At 36.4% G+C, this 20,891-nt stretch overlaps 1 protein-coding gene across 2 annotated transcripts; it reads right to left on the bottom strand.

Annotated features, from left to right (window-relative positions):
- Positions 1 to 5,992: 5,992 nt before the first annotated feature.
- On the bottom strand, positions 5,993 to 20,058 carry LOC136853465 (uncharacterized). Of its 2 annotated transcripts, none has more exons than XM_067129061.1 (6): positions 19,916 to 20,058; positions 14,015 to 14,440; positions 13,491 to 13,775; positions 11,931 to 12,140; positions 8,055 to 8,200; positions 5,993 to 7,589 (listed from the first exon to the last, which is right to left on the bottom strand). In XM_067129061.1, the coding sequence occupies exons 2-6, from the start codon at positions 14,379 to 14,381 to the stop codon at positions 7,398 to 7,400; spliced, it is 1,200 nt and encodes a 399-aa protein (XP_066985162.1). In that variant the 5' UTR covers positions 14,382 to 14,440; positions 19,916 to 20,058; the 3' UTR covers positions 5,993 to 7,397. The 2 variants fall into 2 exon arrangements, with proteins under 2 accessions (XP_066985162.1, XP_066985163.1); XM_067129062.1 differs by having other exon boundaries at positions 19,921 to 20,037.
- Between the last annotated feature and the right edge of the window lie 833 nt (positions 20,059 to 20,891).

Genomic DNA, 20,891 nt, shown 5'->3' on the forward strand with positions numbered 1-20,891 from the left:
CAATGGCGTTCTTCCGCAGCCTGGGATTGGCGGACAACAGGCTCGGATGAGGCGACGACTGCTCGTGGGCAAACCCCACCGACCTACCTTGGACTGCCACTTTGTTCCTCCTATGTTTGTAGGGGGAGTTTAGCATGGACCTTGGTCTAGGAGCATCGGTGGGATGAACAGCTGCCCCCTCCACTGACACTTCACTATTAAATTTGTCCATTAGGACCTTCACAGAGTTCCCAATCTGGGAAACAGTATTAACTAGTAAATTAAATTTTTGATCTACCTGTGCCTCTAAGCTGGCAGTGGCATTGGGTTCAGCAGAATGCTATGGACAGGAGTGACAGGAAAAGCTGGAGGACTGGAAATGGGAGAAAAAACTGTCACAGGCATTGAAGGGATAGGCATAACATCAATATCATCCCTTAAAGAATGACCTACGCTAGCGGAAGCCTTTGCTTCGGCCCTAGCTGTAGCTTTTCTAATTTGGTCACGTTGCAATTTGTCTAAGAGTGTCTGTAAAGTCTTCTATTTACACTTCTCCCAGTCTTTACATTCATCACAATTCAATTCAGGAGAACAAATTTGTTCCTCGCAAGTACAACAAATGGCAGGAGAGTCATATTTTTGCAGACGTGGAGTCTGGGGTTTTGAATCCTTTGCTTCAGTACCTAATGCTAGACAAACTAGAGTTCAACATAATGGTCAAAATTCCAATTGAATAAGTCACAATCAAAGTATCCAAAATTCTAGCTAAACTAGATAGCTGCGCTACTAAAATCAAAGAGTACTTCACTAAAGACGACCTCCGACTATCAAGGTTTAAAACTAATAAGAGCTTTTCGTTAATAACTGGTGTCTGGGGTCATTAACAGGCAGAACGAATTGGGCTCTTAATACATTAAATTATCACTGATAGTGGGTGGGGGCAGGGTTAGTTACCCACACTAAAACAAAAGATACCAAGAAATTTCGAATTTTGAGCTGCCACGTAAAGTAGAAACTATAGCTATATAATTATTTGGTAAGTTACTTATATAAAAACATAAGGTAAAACTGAAGACTACTACCAAGGCCAAATGTTATAGGCTATTTACCACCTTTTGTTTATATTTGTCTTTTCTTTGTTTACAGTAGTTAGCATACTGTCTTTTACTTATGTTTTTACATCCATCCCAAAGGGCTGATACTAGCCTAAGCACAGCACCTATTTGGCATATAAACCAGTAGTTATCAAGACCAGAGGGGTGAGGTAATAATATTTAGTTTTACCACATATAAAACACAGGCTACTATTTCACTTCTAAGATAGCCTAGACTAGGCTATAAAGAGAAGCTATTAGAATCATTTACACCTCATAAGCTAGCTTATTTACTGGTTATGGATGTTTTGTAGTTTTGGCAGAACTAAGCAATAGCCGCATAGGTATTACTTTGTTATTATTTGACTTTCCTATAGTGTTCCTGGTTGCTTATAAAGAATTTACCATTATTTTTTGTTGGTCTACTGTAATTAACCTCAGAAGTTGTATGCTGGCCATCCTGGAATGCTATCGCGCATGTGCAGTGTTAGGAGGGAGCTTTTAGTAAAAAGTGGTGTTACCTTCACCTGGGGGTCCAGGGGGCTCTGCATGGCCCACTAGGTTAGGTTAGGTTAAGGTATGTTAGTATAGTTCCTCTTTTAGTATTTCTAAGTAATAGCTCCACACGGACTGTATGGAACAGTTCCGCGAATACGAAAGTTATTAGGGAGCCATATGTTCGAGAAGGGATTGGCTAAGCAAATCTATTATAAAAGGAACCATACTAACCTAATGTACCCAACCTAACCTAACCTAGTAAGCTGTTACTTAGCTGGGGCTCCGCACCCCGGACCCCACAGTAAAGCAAACCACTTTTTACCAATAGTTCCCCTATAACACTGTGCATGCGCAATAGCAAACAGCATTCCAGGATGGCCAGCATATGAAAACGTAATCAGTTCTGAGATTAATTACAGGTTAATTACAGTCGACCGACAAAAAATAATGGTAAATTCTTGATAAGCAACCAAAATACTATAGGAAATGTCCATTTTAAAGGAAATACTTGATGCAGAGCTAATGCTTAGTTCTATCCCTTTTATAATAGCCTAGGTTTCCTTAGCCAAACCCTTCTTAAACAGGCTATGGCTCCCTGATGACTTGTGCACGCAGCACGGAACCATTCCATAACAACAACATGGCGGTTCGGTCTGTCTCCCAATGTTTCCAAAACCCAGCATTCCCAAAGGTTCCCAACCATGTTGGGTAGATATGAAGTTAATACTAATTGCCCAACAATAAACAACACCACCTCCTTCACCAGCAACACTAAAAGTATAGGAAAAATCAATTTCCAAGGTAAAAGTCCCTGCAGAGCTCTTGCTCAGAAATACCATAGTTTTTACTGGTCATAGACGTTTTGTAGTCTTTCTAAAACAGACCTACACAAAACACTGGTGTCTTCCATCCCGACAGACTCCTACCATAGGCTAAGCCTAACACACAAACTGAAGTAGGCAACACTAAAGTAGGGTAGGTTAAGCACTGTCACTCCAGATAACACCTTGATTGCCTATACCTTAAGGGCAATGGGGATATTTATAAAATGGCATAAACCCAAGGACTGGTCTAACCTCTGTTGGGCGAACTGGGAAAAAAAAGGTGAATGAAAACAAACCACAACACTGACGATACATTCTGGCCTGACTGGTAAGGACCGAGGTATTAACGAGCCAAGACACGTAGTGGATAAATTAATGACAACCTGCTTATAGCCTAAGGTATACTCACCAGATATACGGAGAAAGGCGCACATACTAGGTAGAGCCATAGATATAGATGAAATGTATTGGAGAAGACATCTTGATGGGGGTCATAGAACCAACCCCCTGTTAACGAGGCCCAAATCCCTTGTCTTAGAATTTCTACACTCTGTGACCCCATAACTCCCCCTCTAACTGATACTGGCCCCCACACGGCCCTACAGACACGCTACACACACGTTACTCGTACTTTAAACTTCACATTCTGTCTTTAATGTCTTGCAACAGTTCAGCCATCATGACCATCTGATCACTTGCGTTATTGGAACACTTGACTTCTTCATATACAAAGATTTTTTCCCCAAAAATACATATATTACCGATAAATTTCTTTCTAAATATTTATTTCTTTTATTTTTTCACCTTCTGTATTTTTTATTGCTAAAATGGCTGCAATTAATGGGTGATCATACGTTTGTTTTACGTATTGCTGAACACTTTAATTTTCAACTACGAAGTTGTAGAATTCAAGACGTTCGATTTGTCTCATAGGAAGAAAGTAAAAATGACTGTTTGTAATATTTGTCATCATACTCAAATTTATCTGACAAATACATACATATAAATAATTTTCTGTCTATTTAAATAGATAACAACGGTATTATACATAATAAAATTCAATGTTCTGTATCTCTGGAACTCCAAGTCTTATAATAGATCTGATGATGTCAGCCACAACCTGAGGTAAGTAGTTGGCCGACATTTCACTTTAAATATGTTCGTTAATATAACCGATAGCAAAGTAACGATGATTAGCACCACCTGGTCCCCACCCAATATCCTGTAAAGTGAGAAGTATATTCGGTACCATCTGTAGCTTGTGAATACGAGAGATGTTTCACGAAGTTTATGACTGCGATAAGTCTAGAAGTTGATATAAATAGTAGTTTTATCGAAAAAATGTCATTTATCAAAATAAAATTACCAGGATGAATTTGAATATTTTGTTTTTTATCTGGATTCTCTGACTCATCTGTGCTAGAATGCGTGCAGGCACCATCTTTTTTTTTTTTTTTCATTTATGTTGGCTGGGCGCTAGGCCATGTAGCATAACTGATTATTCAGTGAATATTTAGACAAATTAAGTAGAAACGATTCTTTTCTTCATTCAGCCTTAACTTTCATACCAGATATGGCTCAACAAATGTTTCTATCTTTTAACAACAATAACGGAGAAGTAGATGCATTAATGAACTTGTACAAGCAAAACAACCCGAAAATACTGTTTTAATTTCGTATCACTGAAAAATTATCTTAAACATCACCTGTAGCTTCTTAAACTGGTCCCACTCGTTAATTTTTCATACACACACATGTGCAGAGACATTCGAAACATCATACGGTTTACTCCATATTAATTGTCAATGCCAGGCTATCCTATCATTCAGCGAACAAGGAAGTCTATTTCCTTCTTGAAAGTCTCAATATCTTCATAACTCCTGATAAAAAAAGATAGCTTATGGTACAATCCTGTGAGGACTCTTTTCCCAATGTTCTAAGTGTATCTTGGTCCAAATATCTTGAAACCGTCAGTAGTTAGTCATGTTTTGACACCATTTTGTTATTCTAGGCTCTCGTGTTACTTTATTTAGTGTCAATCTATTTTTGTAAGTATAGCAGCCACCATAATGTTTTTAAGCCATTTGAATATGAACATGTTGTTGCTGATTAAATAATTCAAAGACAACTTACTGCCTAGCTACTTATTTTTTTTTTTAAATTCAGCACAATAGCTATAGAATCTCAGATGCTAGAATTCGAAACGCCCCATATTTCCTAAAATCACATTCTCTTTTATAAAGACAGACATTCAGTCTTCATTTAGTTTCTGTAGTTTAATCTCCATGTTTCTTAAAATTGCACATGATCCCACCCAGTTTCTCCACTGTATTCTGTATATTGCTTAATGTCGGGTAAAATTGGTTGTATCCCCCCCCCCACAAACTAAGACTCATCAAACTCTTCTTCAGTAAAAATATCATATGTCAATAGCCCTATTTTCCATTGGGTAAATATTTAAGAAACATTTAATTTCCAACCACTCAGAATGAGCATCCATCGTTACTTCTGTTTCTGATTCTCTCATTCTCCTCCCCTGATGGCTTACATTTCTCATTCTCCACAAGATCCACAACATTTACGAAATCGCGCATGCAATTTATGCATCTTATAACCAGGGTTACCATCCTTAATTGTTATGCTTTTCAAATTTGTCACAGTAGGGTTTATCATTCTCTTTAGCAAGGCATTTCTTTTCTAACGTAACCTTCGACAGCAGAAATAACCAGTTACATATTTATTTCTTACATACGTCCCTCATGCTACCTTTATCTTATCACGATTCTTATGACTTAAAGCTCTCACAACTGGATCACGTGCCAATTTGTAATCAAAGTATTCCGAGCAGTTGGCCTTTCAGAAATGTTAGACATCTTCATTTCAGTATTTTGACACGAGAAATATTTATTTCTTGCGGACAGGTTTGCTTGTGAAAGCTGCTTTTGACTCTTCACCCTATTGATGATATAATGATTTTTGATGAAAACATCTTCATATTTTTATTTTTTATACATTTACATTGTCAGCACTACCAATCTTACATGCAACATCATCCTTCTTCCCGTCAGTCTCAGAATTCATTTGATAGCTTGAGGACTCATAAAACTTATATTCAGCGTTATTCAAGCTTCAGTAAGTATCCATTGCACTTCAGACAATACCTAGGTAATTCTATCCTGAGGTACGACACCCCTGTGAGTCTATTATTACTATTAAGTATTTAGTTTATTTTACAACGTCTTAAGTTGTATCTGCGATAAAACATAACAGATCAAATTGCAGATATCTGCTCTATTAGTGACATTTACAAGTTTCTTGATAGACCCCTCATCAAAATATTTTCTCATACAATGCAGTACTTCCTCAGCGATGTCTAGTAACCCTTACAACATTGTTTACTTGAGCACTGAGAAACAAACTATGCATTAATGAGTACTCTCATATATATATATATATATATATATATATATATATATATATATATATATATATATATATATATATATATATATATATATATAGTTATACATATATATGAATATTTGTACTTATATACTGTATATGTTTGTCTGGGTGTTAAGACCGTGTTTTTCCAAGTTTTTTCTCTAATCTGAACTGAACTACCATTTATTAACATAGTTCCCAATATGACACACAAGTTTAGTCTCTTTTACAAAATCTTGGTAGAAAATAGTAGAGAAGTCATTTTTCCGACTGAACTAATCCACAGAGGGAGTACCTGTACATCCTACTTGCTGCTTACCAGGTAAGGGTATAGGCTGAAGGTTTGGTACGATAGCCTCATACACTTAACAACCTTTGCTCTGTTATCACTCATATGGATCCTTTTGTATATGCTAAACAACCATTCCTCCTGTATAAAGAGGTTTCCTGGGATAGGGTCCCGCAATTAGTCGTTCAGACATGCATTTGATCCACCCTTGACAGGGTACGCATTGCAGGTGATTCTGCAGTTCATGTTATCGTACGACGCCAGACCATGTAGATGCCAAGTGTCGATTCTTAATTGAAACTTCCAAGGATAGATATGATACGAAATAGAACATCTTAATGACAACATTTATGACGCCCAGACGGTTGTAGTTTTAAGATTAGTTTTTGTTTGGGTCGTTTTTGTCTCTGTAAGTCTTAATGTTTGTAAAATAAACTAAATAGGTTTGATAGAATAACATGGATGAAGATAATAGACGGAAAAGAAACACATATTATGAGAAAACTACATAACCCCTGCAAATCAATTCACTTACCCAAGTCTGGGAACCTCTACGAAAGAGATGTAACGCTTCTCTGATAAGGTTGTTTCACCGAGTATGACCTTTAAACTCTAAGGTTTACCATTAAAAAGAAGATATAGAAAATGTCGCTTACCCAGAAAATGGGATATAATTTTGATGGCATCCTTTCAAAGAACATAACATTTTTACCATTCCGTTTAAACAACTTAATCTTACATATATCCATACAACAATAGAAGGGAGTAATATTGTCAAAATAATTTATTATAAAATAGTTCCGTCAGCTAAATCGAGACCATATAAGGTCAACTAGACCTCTAACACCTTTCAGTGTTAAATGGTAGAAGTCCGGTGTGCGGTAAGAAAAGCATGTCGTACAAATGACCTTAAGTATGCTGCCTTTGAAGGTATGGTTTTTCAAATATATGCAGGTAAATTCAACATACGGTAACCTAGCATATACGCATATCGAACCTCTATGCTGTCTTGTCAGGTATTCTCACATTTTTATGTAATACTTTACACTTAATTCTCACATTTTTAAGTAATACTGTACACTTAATTTTTTTTAAGTTTTTGAAAATAACCCGAGTGTAAACATCACTCACTGCATTTATTTTTACATAATTATCACAGTCTATTGTTAAACATAAGAACTAATATAATAAGAATTATAATTTGCAACTTCGAATACATATCCAAAACAAAGGAGAAAATACCTCATTATATAAAAACAGACATAAGATTTAACAAAGAATCCAATCTTGGTGATTAACAGGTCTACACTGACGTGGACAGATCCTTATGCCGGCAAGCTCTGCATCTCTCAAAGGGCCCCATCCCACAAAATACCTGCCCTCTCGGCGTGTTGGAAAAGGCTCTGAGCGGTGCTTGGATTGAAATCTGCGGTTGCCACAGAAGTAACTGTCGTGCACTAACTGCAATATTTAAGTTGAAATTTGATGAGTCTCTCTCTCTCTCTCTCCACATTTACACAAACAGAAATTACAGCCAAGTAGATGAAACAAACACTGGAAAGGTCTGAACTTTCTTCGTGATTAAACTTTGTCAGTACCTGAATAATGTGAGACATTATATGAGCACGGTATTGTCCCTTAATTCTTTCACTCTCGAATCATTTTTCTTCAAATATTTATGAAATTTATTTAAAGTGTTGTACAACTACCTACATAATTCACGCAGACAATGCACATAAACATGTGTATGAGTGCTTATGCATTCGAATGTAAACATTGACAAACAACATTATATATACGTAAAAAATACTCAGGTTGTCTATGCTAGATATAATTTCCTAGATAATTTAGAAATGGAAACTAATAATCCATGATAACAAAACTCAAATAAAATTGTGAGGGAACTTAGGAATCGTCAACACGCACCACGTCATTGGTTACTTCCGGCCAGACAACCCTCCTGAGGAGAACTTGATCGTAATCCCAGAGGTTCCTGGGAGGCCATTTCAACATTTCCCACAGAAGTTCACTTAATCGATGCCCAGCTCTTGTCCGAGATCCTCCCCACATGCCTGCAATTGAAAAACAATTCGAGCCGCGATAATTAATGAATAAAATATCGATTTTAACATGAAACCAACATGAAAACTAAATATAGTCGAATGCTAATGATTATGAGGAAAGAAATTTGAAGAAATAACATTAGCCTGGATACTTTAGGGAACTCAAATGAAATCTAGTAATTTTAAACAAATTGCAGTTTAAAAAGATATAGAAATAAGGTGATATGAAATCCATATACATTCAAAAGTATAGTAAGTTTTATGGATCGAGAACTGATGATGATATAAAAGAAAGTACAGTATTATAGAAAAAATCAATACCTATGGTTCAAAAAGTTTGAACAGTGATGATTTAGAAAATATAACAGCTAAAAACCTAAGAAGAAACTTGCTATATATATGTTAAGTATACCTTAGTTTTACCAAACCACTGAGCTGATTAACAGCTCTCCTAGGGCTGGCCCGAAGGATTAGGCTTATTTAACGTGGCTAAGAAACAGTTGGTTACTTAGCAACGGGACCTACAGCTTATTGTGGAATCCGAACCACATTATACCCAGAAATGAATTTCTATCACCAGAAATAAATTCCTCTAACTCTTCATTAGCCGGCCGGAGAGTTGAACTCGGGCCTAGCGAGTGCAAGGCCACAACTCTACCGACTCTCCCAAGGAAGAACTGCTATATATTTATATATATATATATATATATATATATATATATATATATATATATATATATATATATATATATATATATATATATGGTATATATGTTACAAAATTACAATATTTCCCTAAGGTTACTAGGTTCATTTTCTTCTTACTGAGACACACACACACACATATTTTATATATATATATATATATATATATATATATATATATATATATATATATATATATATTATATACATATATATATATATATATATATATATATATATATATATATATATATAAGGAACTCGATGGCTAAGTCGTATAGGAGCAGCAGCTTCGGACTTCACAGATGTCTGTGGCACGGTTCAAACCCGCAGCCAACCGGTAAGAGAGGCGGACACTTTGCTATCCGTGTAGACACCCCGGCATTATGTATGTAATCAACGGATAGGTTTGCTTAAAAGCAAATGTGTGTTACAGACTAATACACACACAAACAAAGCCACTCCAACATCTCCTAAAAACATAACAGACACCTCACACGTCTCGAACTGTCAACCTAACCGTGCAACAACTAGCTGCTGGGAGAAAGGTCGCTGGTGACTGGTACAATACATGTACATATGCTACCAGGGTCTAAGCGATGAAGGGCATGGCAGCCGATCGAGACTACGGTCTACCCCAAAGCCAAATCAAAGTCCTTCAGAAGAAGGCAGCTTGCTTTACCCCATACAAATAGGAAAAAAGCACGTTAAAAGAAGAAGATAAATATATATATATATATATATATATATATATATATACTGTATATATATACATATATGTATATATACATATATACGTGTCAATATGAAAAAATATACGTGAAATTAGTAACCTTAGAAATACTGTAATACTGTACGAAAAAACTAAAAACCTATTAATATCAAACCTAGACGATATGAAAAAAAATTGCCTATTTTACAAAAGGCAGCTATTACAAAAAATTCATTACATTCATGAGGCATGACACCTTAAATTTAAGAGTAAAAATGAAATTCTAGTCGACATAAAATCCATGACAGCTTAGCAAAAATCATTATGCACGTTAAGGAGCAAACCACAGATAGATAGATAGAATATACAATTTAGGCCGAACGCCAAGCGCTGGGACCTATGAGGTCACTGAGTGTTGAAAAGAAAATTCAGGGTAAGAGGTTTAAAAGGTGTAACAGGAGGCAAATCTCGCAGTTGCACTATTAAACATTATTAGAAGAGGGTGGAAAGCACGATGGAAGAAAGAATATGAATGGAGGCACAGTAAAAAGAATTAAAAGGGTTGCAGCTAGGGGACGAAGGGACGCTGCAAAGAACCGTAAATAATGCCTACAGTGCACCGCATGAGGTGCACTGACGGCACTAACCTCCCTACAGGGAAGGAGCAAACCATACAACAAAATGGAAACAGGAAAGAATAAGGAAAAAATCGCTGAGTAATCTTTGCCTCTGGCTGTTGTCAGCAATATATGATGTTACCAGTACTAAACGACCATCGCCCACAACCACCCCAGCCCAGTTCGACAACCGCAATCCCTACTTTCACACTTGGTGCGAATGTGTCTCCGCTAGATGAATGTGTGATACTGCCACCGTGCATTGTTGATTAAAGGAAATGGCTTAGACTAGATAAAGAATACAATGAAAAATGCATAACATAAACTCGGTTGTAAGACATTGCATTTCCGTTGAAATGTGATACTTGCTTGTCAGGTAACGGTAGTGAAGGTATATGGAACTAGTCGTGGCATTAGAGAACAAAAAGTTCTCAAGCGAAGACCATGAAGAAAAATACAGTAAAAATTCATCAAGGCGAAGAGTATAGGATAAGGTGCATTCTGGCATACCTACCTTCCAAGAGGGATTGAGTGTTGTGTAGATTTTCAAGGTAAATATAAAAAAATGAACAGGTCAGACACACTTCAAGAAAAATTTAATTCAAACATATCTTCTTTCTTATCCTCATCCTCCTTCTTCATCCTCATCATCATACTTGTTTGTTTTTACAAGTTGACAATCAATATCTGCAACAAAATCTGATGGCCTATATCTCAAAAGTAAGGGTCTCACGCTTAATTTTTCTCTTTTTTTTCCAACTTGGAGATTTTTAGGATACAGTATCTCAAAATTTATACATCTAACAATTCCAAATTTGAGTATACTGCTAAAGGAACATGCATAAAAACTGAATGATCCATGTATTTCTAACTCTTCTTGTGGAAGTCAACAGAGGCCATTCATACTGCAAAATTTTCTGAAGCAGATTTCACGGGCTGCTGCAGAAGCAAAAGCCCGCGCTGGCATATCGCCATCTTAAACAACAACAACAACGATTCTGAGCAACGGTGGTGCCAGGAAAAAAGAATGAGAGAGGAGGGGAGGAGGAGGAGGAGGAGGAGGGAGAGGAGGAGGAGGAGGGAGAGGAGGAGGAAGTGGACATTTTACAATGAACAACACTGTAGAAGTTTGCTCTAGTTCACGGATGTGACGAACTATTTTGTGAAATCGATCCGTCGATCAAAGGTTCCTCGAAGGTGGGAGAACTGGTAAGTGACATTTCCTAAGGTAAAATAATATTTTTAAAAGAGATGAAGAGGCAATAAAGACAAAGTGAAATCAGCATGTATTTCAAGAAGATAAAACTGACCATACCCCTGCCAATACTCCACTTTCTACCAGAATGCCTTACAGTTATAACAGATATTTTTTGAAAGTGTCTTTTGAGCGTTTACTGTAAGACTTATAACTGTTCTGTCAGAAATTTTGTGGTGAATCATCTTCTGCACTTACTGTAGTCATGGCTAACCTACTTATCTTGTGAAAAACAGCTGTTTGGAGGTAGAAATGAATAGTAGCTTATCTTCATGTAGCTAGGCACGAAGTGAGTAATATCTAAAAGGACATGAAAACTTGAAAAAAAGGTTTTGTGTGACCTCACTTGAGCAAAGTAAGGGCACTGAATCTGTTGTCCAATCCGCCAGCTTCCACATAAGAGAAATATTTAATCTTGTACATGCATGAAAATCTTTAATAATCCTATACCTGCAAGCATGACTCCGTTGTGACTTGGGTGGTCTCTCATCACATGCAACAAAGCCGTCGAGTTATACAGCCATTGCTCGACCGCTGCCACTTCTCTTTCCAGGATGGACGAATCCACGTCCCTCACTAGGAATTCGGACACCAGAGGATCTCCCATGACGAGGAATCGCCACATCTTTCCCACAAGTAAAGCTTGGTAGCTCTTGGGTCCTACAAAAAATAGCAAACCACATTGGAGAGAGAGAGAGAGAGTGTGTTTATGTACTCTCTGAAATTATTCTTCCCTGTTACTTTAACTTGAGTTCCTCAGAGCAGATAAGTAAAGATTTTAACATTACGACACTCGGTGGCAGCGAGGGAAAGGGGAAACAAGGATATGGTACGCATGATGACTTTAAAAATACTCTTAAAAAAAGTAGCTATTAACAGGGAATCAAATTAAACTGCCATAGCTAATTTTCCATCGACTCCTCTCGTTATTTGAACTTAGTAAAGGTAATCGCATTAATAAACCTGAAATATAAATATATGTAAAAATTTATCCTTCCCAGAAAATATTTTACCTAGATTTGGATGAAAGACCATTTTCTAAAAAATCAAATATTAGTTTCGCATGGTTACTCAGACCAAAATTATGGCTAAGTTCACACTCAGAAACAGACTTCACTGGCAACGCAAGCACAGAGCCGGGCAGAAATCTTTATACAATCAAATCAGGAGCACAAGAACAGTTCTGGGACGTACGAAAGCATAGATAAGGAGCAGGCTTACGTTGTCTTGCAACCCACAATGTTTATAAAGGGATTTCTCCTTTGCAAGTACCCACATGTCACTCCAATGGCATCATGCGAATAAAATGAAATTACGAGAGGTTTTACTGCCAGTAATATAGTATGGGCATCGTCGGATTGTTTTCAGCAATCCAGTATATCATTAATACTTATACAATCATTAGATAGATGAATTTATAGTGCTTAGGGCCAAACTGATTGATGGAAGTGAGTTTAAATTAAACTTCAAAGCTGACAAAATAGCTGAAGGGTTACAGATGAGTAAATAAGCTTAAAGTGGAATGAATATTTCTAAAATGCCGATAACAAGTTGATGAACTGATGAAAAGTCGAATGAACTTTAAACAACGTCTTTTTATTATTAAAAATTCCAACTATTTAAAAAGAGATCACAGCACCAGTCTCCCTTTGTCTCATAAACACAGGCCAAGGATTTACGATGAACGCTGGATAAAACAACTGGGGCCGAGTATCATATCGTGCTCTACCCTTGGTAATTTGTCACAGAAAGCCCACCCTTTTTTTTATTGTTTCCCTCTAAAGTAAATTTGTGGGTTGCATACGTATGTCCACTTCTGAGTCTTATTGACACCACTTCTGTCCAATTATGATAGACTGCTTGTCAATGTGCGACCACACCTATGCTGCTCAGTCATACCCTGTGCCTGCCCCGTGTTGTGCTATCCTGTAATGCTTTGCGCCTGCCCTGTACTGTGCTGCCTTACGCCCGAAATTCAACTGTATCTTTCAGAAAGACTGTATGACTCACCTCCATCGGCTAATTCGGCGTTTGAATCTATAGGTCCAAGCCTGTTTATTAGTGAACTTCTCATCCTGTCATCTTTTGTTTTACTGTTATTCACCTGAAAACCTGGGAGGTTTACATTTGAGGAATGATTTCGTCTGAGGTTTGGGTTAGTCTTGGGAACCTGATGGTACAGATTCTCTACCTGACAAGGGTCGAAGAATGCATATGTACAGTACATGTGGCACAGGAAATCTCTGCTCTCCCGGTCTGATGATGACAGGTTATGGTACAACCTCACAATGAAACCTGAATGATACAACATGGGCTTCAGTAATACCAGTATTGATAAGACATGAATACAATACTTATAGATATCTAATAAAATAATATTAAGCATTTTCAAAGTTAAGTTCCAAACACTAATAGAAAAATTCCTATTTGCTCAGTAAAACAAGTATATATTTGTCATAAAATTTACTGGTCAGTCTTCAATTCAAAATTATTATTATTCCATGAGATGATACACTAGATCACTTTGTACTCACCTTTGTAAAACTTTTCTACTTCTTTTAGTCTGTCCTCTAAGGACATATAATACTTTTTATTAACTTGGGTGTTATTCCGGTTACCGTACAATGAATAGGAAACAACTTTTTGTCCAAGACCACGACTTGTTGACCAGTCACTGCACAATGACTGGTCACTCTCTCCTAAAATTGGTGGACCATACCTTGGGCAACCACAGTTATTCTCGTCATATGCAACCATCTGCCAAGGATAAACTTTATGTGTGTTGGAAAACTTGGGCCATCCGTGTTTGCTAAAGGACGTCGTGAGGTAGGCGAGGACGAACGAACAGGAAACGACGAAATAAAGGCAGTTTCCTCTGCGGTGTCTAGTGATACCCATCATGTTGGTTGCACCGAAGTCATAGTAGCAGCTCTGATCGCCAGCGAACAAACCTCTGCGTGCTGAGAAAATGACAGGTCATTAGCCATTGATCAACAGAAGCAAAGACAGCTACTGAAGTACATCTACATCTTTTGTGTAGTGAATAAGTCTACGTATTCGTATATACACAAGTAAATAAAGTACATCCTTCGTCATTTATCTGTCCTGTCCGATAACCCCTACTGTAGATCTGAAGCATAACCAAACTACTATTCTACGTGTCTTGTTTATTTCGTGCACGCTTAACAACAGAAGTGAGATTTTTTAAGAATTGATTCACAATTTCCCTTGATGAAGAAAGAAATAAGAAAAATCCCCTTTAGTAAATGAGCTTAACACAACGTTTTCGCATATGTAGAACAAGACCACATTTTTCCAGTTTGTTACTATGGCTCTAAGGACCTCAGATCTTAATTATTATTGTTATATCAGCTGGGCTTAAAGGAGTACTTGAGAATTCGGATTCGGAGAGGATAAAAGGTAGTATAAAATGTGATGAGATTTCAGACAAAAATATCTTCATACCTGAAATTTATGCTTTTAAATTTTGATGATGTAGGTGACATGGACGCTCCCGAAAACTAAAAAGATCATCTCCAGATCTGCTTATGGAAAATTCTTCATATATCGGCTTCAATAGATACCATAAGGGGACAATGAAAAGTAGTTAAATTTAAGTCTGCTCATACTTAAATTGTGACTGTGACTGATTATATGTTATATGGCATAGTCTCGTGAACTATATATATATATATATATATATATATATATATATATATATATATATATATATATATATATATATGTATATATATATATATATATATATATATATATATATATATATATATATATATATATATATACATGAGCACTCTGAATCTGGAATCTACTGAATCTTATTGAAAACAAATCTTTTCCTAAGCGTACGGATTCTTAATCAAAATCTTCTAGAACCTACGAAATCTTAAGTCAAAATCCGATAACAGTTTTCACGTTATTTATTACCGGTGATCACGCAGACGCAACAAAATATAACCTCCTCAGCAGAGGAAATGATGACAGGTGCGATTCAGAGACAAAAAAAGTACCGTTCTTTGTGAAAGTTGTCACGCTTTTGTTCGCTTTATTCTTTCGGTTTTTCAGTTGATTATAAGTAGAAACGTTAAGCTCTACTTTCGTGTCGAAGTCTCTCTCTCTCTCTCTCTCTCTCTCTCTCTCTCTCTCTCTCTCTCTCCAACAAAACGATGTCCATAATATTCTGATTTAATAATTTTACTCCTCATTATTGTACATCCTCGAATTACTCAAGAGCCTTAGGGCATCTAAAACAGCTCTGTAAAAAAATAAATGAGACGGCCACAAGGCAAAGGAGAATTATCGAACAGATTCTCCCAATGCAGGTCATATAACGGCGGATGACACCATGCGATAAAAATAGGCTACCTGTCAACGATGACGAGTAGTGGCAGAGTTCAAAAACTTTCGTCATTGTCGTCATGAGAATTAACGAATAAAGCAACGATAAAGATGAAGAAATGGTTGCAGATGAATTGGTGTCATCAAGTGAAAAACAATTCCCAGAAAGACAACCGTGTTAGCATTGAGGAAGGATCGAGATCTAACGGATTTTAGATTCTTTATTTTGGATTTTCGACTCTATTGTCGATTGACTTTACGATTCTGTTGAAATACACCATGAGCTGTGGTCCAGACTATTAATAATTTGAAAAGCAAAGCTCCTTGATTATATATATATATATATATATATATATATATATATATATATATATATATATATATATATATATATATATATATAATATATATATATATATATATATATGTATATATATATATATATATATATATATACATATAATTTAAATATGCTGTAACTTAAGGTGCTAACAAATCAACTACCCTTTTGAATGCAAAATGCACCATTTAGGTGAACAATCGATCATAGGAGTTTAATACGCGGACCGCCTTTAAGATGTTAAAATCAGTTAGCAACAAAGGACGTCATTGCCACTGGAGGAGAGGAAGTTGCAGATAGGGAGGTGAGGTCATGTCCCCAAATTATGCGTCTTCCTCAAATAGTCCAAAAGTATTTGTTGAGACTACGCCGATTAAATAAGACCGTTTGGATCTAGGAAGGTCAAATGCTTATGTTTACTTGTAAATCCTGAGATTATCTGTAACAAGAAAGTAAATAAATAATGTTATATGAATAAAAATATTCTGAAAAATAAGGAGAGCTATTAATTTGTTGATATAATTAACGATCGGGTGTGTATTGTTCGTATTGCTACCGTACCTTTTCAAATGGCAGATATTAATCAAAATTAGCACATCTTTTCGTTCGAGTCTAAAGAAACGAAAATTTCCAAACATTTCCAAGCACATGGTTGTCTGTATTAAACGATACTTAAACCTGTGCGGCAGGCAGCCACCAACGCCAGGGCATTCTTTACTTAAAAACGGTAGCATATAAAATCTCATAACCTTGTAGCTCGGGTATACATTAATGTTACTGATAAATTTCAGGTGTCGCTCATTATCGTTCCTTAAATGCCATCTCTCTCTCTCTCTCTTTAACTTTACCAAAAGATCACGTTCCCTTGTAATTGAAATGCTGAGATTAATATAGAAATCACAATTTTTGTAATATAATAATTTTAATATTCTCAAGCCGTTCCTTATTGCTGCATGGTTAACAAATTCTACTCCATGAATTCATGTTAATCGTTAATCTTTCAGTCAGGATATCTGGTATGATAATGCACAAAATACGAAACTTTAACTTCACTCCTTCGATCTTGTAGTTTGACTGCTCACGTTCTGTTTCCATCAGTTAGCGAGTTCTGTTTCCATCAGTTAGTGGTCAGTAGAGCATTGAGTACAGCTTCCCACAAATTTGAGGTTGTTGATAACTGAACCGGTTGAAATGCTTGTTGATCTAGAATTTGGTGAAATTTCGAAGGTGTCTACGTATTGCTTTATCAGCTTTGGGTTAGTGATTATCAAAAACACAGTCTTTAAAAACTAAGGAATTTCTTAAAGTATTGACTTGGAATCGTTTAATCCACGGTACAGTATATGGATTTCAGCTGGATTCGCTCGGTTTCATTCGTTATAGTACTATCCTTTTTCTAGTTATTCTCTTTCATCCCTCTGCTCTAATTTACCTTCGCTTCCACATACATGCATTACAAAATTTACCAACAATTTTCTAAGAACAGTGGAAGGACCAACGACTATCTAATTTCTCTGTATTTTAATATTGATTAAGTCAAGAACTTTCGCAACTCACCTTGGACAGAATCGACTGTATGCAAAGGAAGCTTTATCAGAGTTTTGGTGCCGTTCATCACCAGTATCCTGTAACCTAGTGTAGGAGGAAACTGGTCAGTTTTCAGGAATGGCCTGGACCATTTTACTTGATTTTGTTTTATTCCGTAATCAAAGATATGGAGTTCATGTTATTATCATTATCAACATTGATGCACTTTTTTCTCGAGTTGACAATGATATTTGATTTTGTTCGACACCTCTGGCTACGCTGAATAAATTACATATGAATAGCTTTCTTACATGAATGGACTGATGTGAGCGTGTGTGTGTGTGTGTGTGTGTGTGTGTGTGTTGTGTAACTACTGTACACTGCTGCGGTTATGAAATTTACAAACGAAATCGTAGGAGAAATAATGGTCACGATTCCTGTAATTGCACGAAAACCATATCACAAGAGCACTTGATCCTTACCTTGACACAGTTCTTATTTAGTCTTTCCGTATTATACGAATTAATCAGAACGGCGCGTGCATGCACGCACACACGAGAGCCTAAGTATTGAAAACGGATTTATCAGAGATTTTGGTAAAACTGTGAAGTAAACAATCTCGAACTCTTAATCAAGTATAAAACACGCCCACTCACACAGAAGACTTACTTGGGTACGAGGTGGAGGACGACTAGTAAAGTTCTTTAGAGTGTGTAGGATTACAGTATTCAAGCAACTGTTCTTCTGCTCGAGCTGTTAAAGTTCACACGTACAGATATAAATCACGCCAAAGTTAATGGTGCGATCACATGCATCAGGTCCAAAGATGTCGACCTACTAAATGTGGCGCGATTTAGTGCATGAGAATTGCCTCAGGAATAGCCTGCATGATGGATGAGAATACTGTCAAATTTTGTTCCAAAAGGTGCAAGTTTCAGAACTAAAATTGCACCATAATTTTTCTTCATGCAGGATCACTGTGATGTTTAGACAACAAGAATAACAAAAGCAGTCCTCTGCTCGTTAAATGATGAGCTCTTATGGGATCAGGGCCAACAGGTTTCAGGGTTATAACCAAGACCTAAAGAAGAGAGGTCTTGTTTATAACTCTCACAGAAACTCTACGCTGAAAAAAAGTCACTGCCAATGTCCATAGAATTCGCTATATCTTGACTCAGCAATCTCTCGACGATTCACGTGGCTAGCAGTAGTTCAGGACTGAAAGATTACACTTCTTTTGGACACGAAAGACAAACACTAATAACCCCGCTTTGTGAATATTAGCTTTTCTTTGAAAGACTGTTATTTACAAAGAAACTCTCAACACACTATGGTTCGATAATGTAAATGTACAAAACATCTCACCATTTGCTTTTATTGTTAATTTTCTAATTAAATGTTCTCTCTCTCTCTCTCTCTTCAACACGCCCGATTTTGCCTGTTGAAACTATGATGGCGTAGTGTATACATGAAGTATTTTCTAGACTTAGCTCAACAACAACAGTTTCATTAATTTCTTCAGCTGACATTGACCGAAAATGGGTTCTCGTCGGGTTCCGCTAATATAGGCATACATGCAATCACGAGCTCAACTTTATATCCAGTTACAAGTAAAACAAAAATGGTGAAACTAAATCATGAATAATCTTTCATACAAGTCTTTATTATAAGCATCTCATTCAAAGAAAATTCATCTTCACTTTCTTAGGTTCTTCTTAAAGTTACTTCCAGTCATGTCTCCTTTGGCGTTCTGTTCAAATGTAGGCCTAGTCTTGAGGTTGTCTCTCCAATTTTTGGTTTGAACTTACAAGTCACCTAACACTGGTTTTCTCTTTATTACTTTTTTTAATATATGTATTATGTATCCTTCATAACTCAAGTAATATCATGAGCCATCCACATTTTTGGTCTTAACTGAACTGCTTTCATTTACTTCTTCCCCTCTCTCCCACCATTCCGAATTCCCCTCCATTGTTTTTGCGCCCTCTCCAACTTTCTTTGATCGTCTTTCTCCTGATACATTTTGAAATTTCGTTGTCACTTATTCCAGCTATATGAATTGAACACCTAACTGCACGTAAAAAAAAAAACACGATGTGCAACTACTAAACAAAGTACGAATAAGCAAAACCACAGGTTGCAGAATACAAAGTATGGCAAGGCAAGCATGATCTGTAGCTATGCATTAAAATTTGTAATTCAATTCTACCTTACATGGCGTGAGAATTCATCGGCTCAACGCAGGAACACGACTGCTTCCATAACGTACTGATGTCAACACCACAGATTCAAGTTTACTACTGTCTGAACTTCTGATAAGTTCTGAAGCCGTGAACACCTGGAGAGGTTGTCGCAGAAGTACGATGATTTTAAGCGAAACGTTTTACTAGAAATGTGTATTTCTGTAAGTTTTCGAAATGGCGTGAATAGATGAAATTGCATAAATAATAAACGGAATATCCTTATTTCTAAAGTAATACACAAATGACAATGATGTACAAATGACTGACGAAATGGCAACTAAACTAGACTGAAAAAGAGAATTGGAAACTCAATCTACGGGTCGTTCTGGCGCCAAATCTTCCAAGCGTATGATCTACATTTCCGAACTCTCTTATAGTTTACCTGGAACTTTACCATATAATTTGTAGTGATGTTTTCATTATTCTTTGTCTTGCAAAGAAAATTTTAAAACTTTATGAGGAATAATATTTGGTAGTTAGAGAAGTGCAAGAATCACGACGAGAACAAACTAAGACTCCAATGCAACGGAGGAACGCACCATTGCGTAGCTTGTAATTACCGTACATACAGGAACCACTTTAAAACATATGAAAACGATGTTATATAAAAAAAATCATACTGGCCAAGTATAATGGAAAAAAGATTCTAATTTTGATGTTATTTAAATTATACAATACTAACAAACACGAAGTCTGGAAATAACACATCACACTGAAACAGTTTCAGGGGTTTAGTATAGTAATTTATAAATACGACTTACTGAACACTGATGTTTCAGATTTGATTAACGTATTTTTGCACTCGCCGTTGTCTGCATTTTTTTTAGACACCACAAGGTGACATTCCTCATCCGTGAAAACTTTTTTTTATAGCATTGCTTTTAACAAGCCTTTCTTGTTTTGGTGTGCTTTGTTTACAAAATTAGAATTATAACCATGTTT

The sequence above is a fragment of the Macrobrachium rosenbergii genome, chromosome 27 (genome assembly GCF_040412425.1).
Source record: "Macrobrachium rosenbergii isolate ZJJX-2024 chromosome 27, ASM4041242v1, whole genome shotgun sequence".
Classification (NCBI taxonomy): Eukaryota; Metazoa; Arthropoda; class Malacostraca; order Decapoda; family Palaemonidae; genus Macrobrachium; species Macrobrachium rosenbergii.